This window comes from Dictyostelium discoideum, assembly GCF_000004695.1.
Source record: "Dictyostelium discoideum AX4 chromosome 6 chromosome, whole genome shotgun sequence".
Lineage (NCBI taxonomy): Eukaryota > Evosea > Eumycetozoa > Dictyosteliales > Dictyosteliaceae > Dictyostelium > Dictyostelium discoideum.
The window spans coordinates 1,819,891-1,822,390 of record NC_007092.3 but is presented as its reverse complement, the minus strand read 5'-3'; the positions used below and the strand labels follow the sequence as shown (position 1 = coordinate 1,822,390).

The following is a 2,500-nucleotide window of genomic DNA, read 5'->3' as shown; positions in this document are numbered from 1 at the left end:
AAACATATCACCTTCAGAATCTGGACCATCCATAACGGTGGTATCAGCAGCCATTGCTTTCAATTCCTCTGGGGTATATGCAACATTTGCTAAATGACGATAAGAAATTAAATTTAAACTGTGACATGTGCTACAGACTTGAGTGTAAACTTGATGACCACGACGAATTGCTGCGTGATCATATGATTGCCATGGGAAACGATGTTCCCATGGGTATGAGGTTGGTTGAACAAAATCATCTGATAAAAGAGTTGTTGATGTAGTAATTGCTGTTGCTGTACCTACAACACCACTAACAATTGCTAATTTACTTAATAATTTACCCTAAAATATAATAATATAAAAAAAAAAACATGTTAATAATTGATTTTTTTTTTTTTTTTAAAAAATTTTTTTTAAAATTTTTTTTTTTTTATTTTTTTTTTTTTTGTGTGGTGGAAATGAGTTTCAGTGTTTAAAATGAAAACTATGAAACTATTAATTATTATTTTTATTTTTAAAGATACTATTGTTATTTTTATTATTATTTTTTTGGTACTAGTAAATTCTTATTGTTGCATTGGCTTTTATTATTTTTTTTTTATTTTTTAATTTTTTTAATTTTTTTCTGTTTTTAAATAAAAGAATTATTATTATTACTACAATGATTGATAACAACCAATGTTGTTTTAAGATATTTAGTAAATTAATTTACTATGAAATTGAAAATTTTATTTTTTATTTTTTTTTATTTTTTTTTATTTTTTTTTTTTTTCATATTTATTCGTGTGTGTGTTTGTTCATTGTGTGTCATATTATTTTTATTATTATTAATTTTTATATTTTATTTCTATTATTTTATTAAAATATATTTATTATTGTTTATTTTTATAAATGTTACTATAAAAACTATTCTATTTAATGATCATTACATTTGCAAGCAATTTTTGAGAAAACATTTTGATCTGTTTTTTCTTATATGTCTCTAATGAGTGCACAATATATTATATGAAAAAAAAAACTCGTTGATCAAAAAAAAAAATAAAAAATTAAAAAAAAAAAAAAATTAAAAAAAAAAAAAAAATAAAAAAAAAAAAAAAAAAAAATTTTTTAAAAAAAAAAAAAAATAAAATATAAATTTTTTTTTTTACGAATTTCAGTTAAAAGGCACCTGTTTCAAAATCCAGTTTTAATAATGCATATGACCATTTTTGGTTTTTTTTAAAAAATTTTTTTTTTCTTTTTTCTAATTAGGTCCTTTTTTTTTTAATATAATAAATTAATTTTTATTTTTTCTTGTTTTTATTATTATAATTTTTTTTTGTTTAAAAAGGTGATTTTATTTTATTATACTAAAATTAAAAAAAAAAAAAAAAAAAAAAAAAAAAAAAAAAAAAGAAAAAAAAAAAAAAATCCTTCCGATTTAATCCTTAATTAAGGATCCTTAATTTAATTTTTTGTAACTTTACCAAATTAACAATACTAAAATTAAAATTAAAATTAAAATAATCAAAAAAAAAAAAAAATTTTTTTTTTTTTTTTTTTTTTTTTTTTTTCAAAATTAATAAAAATTTTTTTCACCTTTTTTTTTTATTTTTTTTATTTAATTTATTAAGATACACATAAATTATAACAATGCCAGGTATTATATTGGCAACAGCATCTTATGATCACACAATTAAATTTTGGGACCCACCCAGTGGTGGATGTTATAGATCAATTGATTGTGGTGAATTTGTAAGTACATATATCAAAAAACAAATAATAATAATAATAATAATAATAATTAATAATAAACTAAGGATATGTATATAAATAGAAATAAAAAAATTAGTAATAATTAATAAATAATTTTCTCTTTTTTTATTTTTTTATTTTCAAAAAAAAAAAAAAAAAAAGCATATAAATAGATTAGAGATTACACATGATAAACTTTATATAGCAGCAGCAGGTAACCCACAAACAAGATTGTTTGAAGTCAATACAAATAATAATTCACCAGCAATGAGTTTTGATGGTCATAAAGGTAATGTAACTGGTGTTGGTTTCCAAAAAGAAGGTAAATGGATGTATACTGGTTCAGAAGATGGAACTGTTAAAATTTGGGATTTAAAGTAAGAATTATATATATTATATATATATTGATAATGGTGATAATTAATAATAATGATGGTGATGATATTAATTATTATTTTTTTAATTTTAGAGCACCAGGATGTCAAAGAGATTATGAATGTAGTGCACCAGTTAATACAGTAGTTTTACATCCAAATCAAGCAGAATTAATATCAGGTGATCAAAATGGGTCAATTAGAGTTTGGGATTTAATATCAAATACATGTAGTAGAGAATTAGTACCAGATGGTGAAGTTGGTATAACATCATTGACCATATCAAGTGATGGTGGTTTAGTGGTTGCATCAAATACTAAAGGAAAATGTTTTGTTTGGAGATTGGGTGAAGATGATACATCAAGATTTGAACCATTACAAAAGATTGAAGCACACAATGCACCAATCCT

General features: G+C 20.9%; 2 protein-coding genes across 2 annotated transcripts in view; one reads left to right on the top strand and one right to left on the bottom strand.

The window, feature by feature from the left end:
* The window catches only part of cyc1 (cytochrome c1), a gene marked incomplete at both ends in the record, with an annotated part of 1,522 nt that extends 584 nt beyond the window's left edge, over positions 1 to 938 (bottom strand). The window contains 2 exons of the mRNA XM_629511.1: positions 1 to 324; positions 912 to 938. The exon at positions 1 to 324 is cut by the window's left edge and continues 209 nt beyond it. Coding sequence (XP_629513.1) covers positions 1 to 324; positions 912 to 938 — 351 coding nt within the window. The remainder of the gene's footprint in view (positions 325 to 911) is intronic.
* Positions 939 to 1,614: 676 nt separating this feature from the next.
* The window catches only part of lst8 (WD40 repeat-containing protein), a gene marked incomplete at both ends in the record, with an annotated part of 1,169 nt that continues 283 nt past the window's right edge, over positions 1,615 to 2,500 (top strand). Inside the window, 3 exons of the mRNA XM_629510.1 lie at positions 1,615 to 1,716; positions 1,879 to 2,093; positions 2,186 to 2,500. The exon at positions 2,186 to 2,500 is cut by the window's right edge and continues 283 nt beyond it. Of these exons, the coding sequence (XP_629512.1) occupies positions 1,615 to 1,716; positions 1,879 to 2,093; positions 2,186 to 2,500 (632 nt within the window). The remainder of the gene's footprint in view (positions 1,717 to 1,878; positions 2,094 to 2,185) is intronic.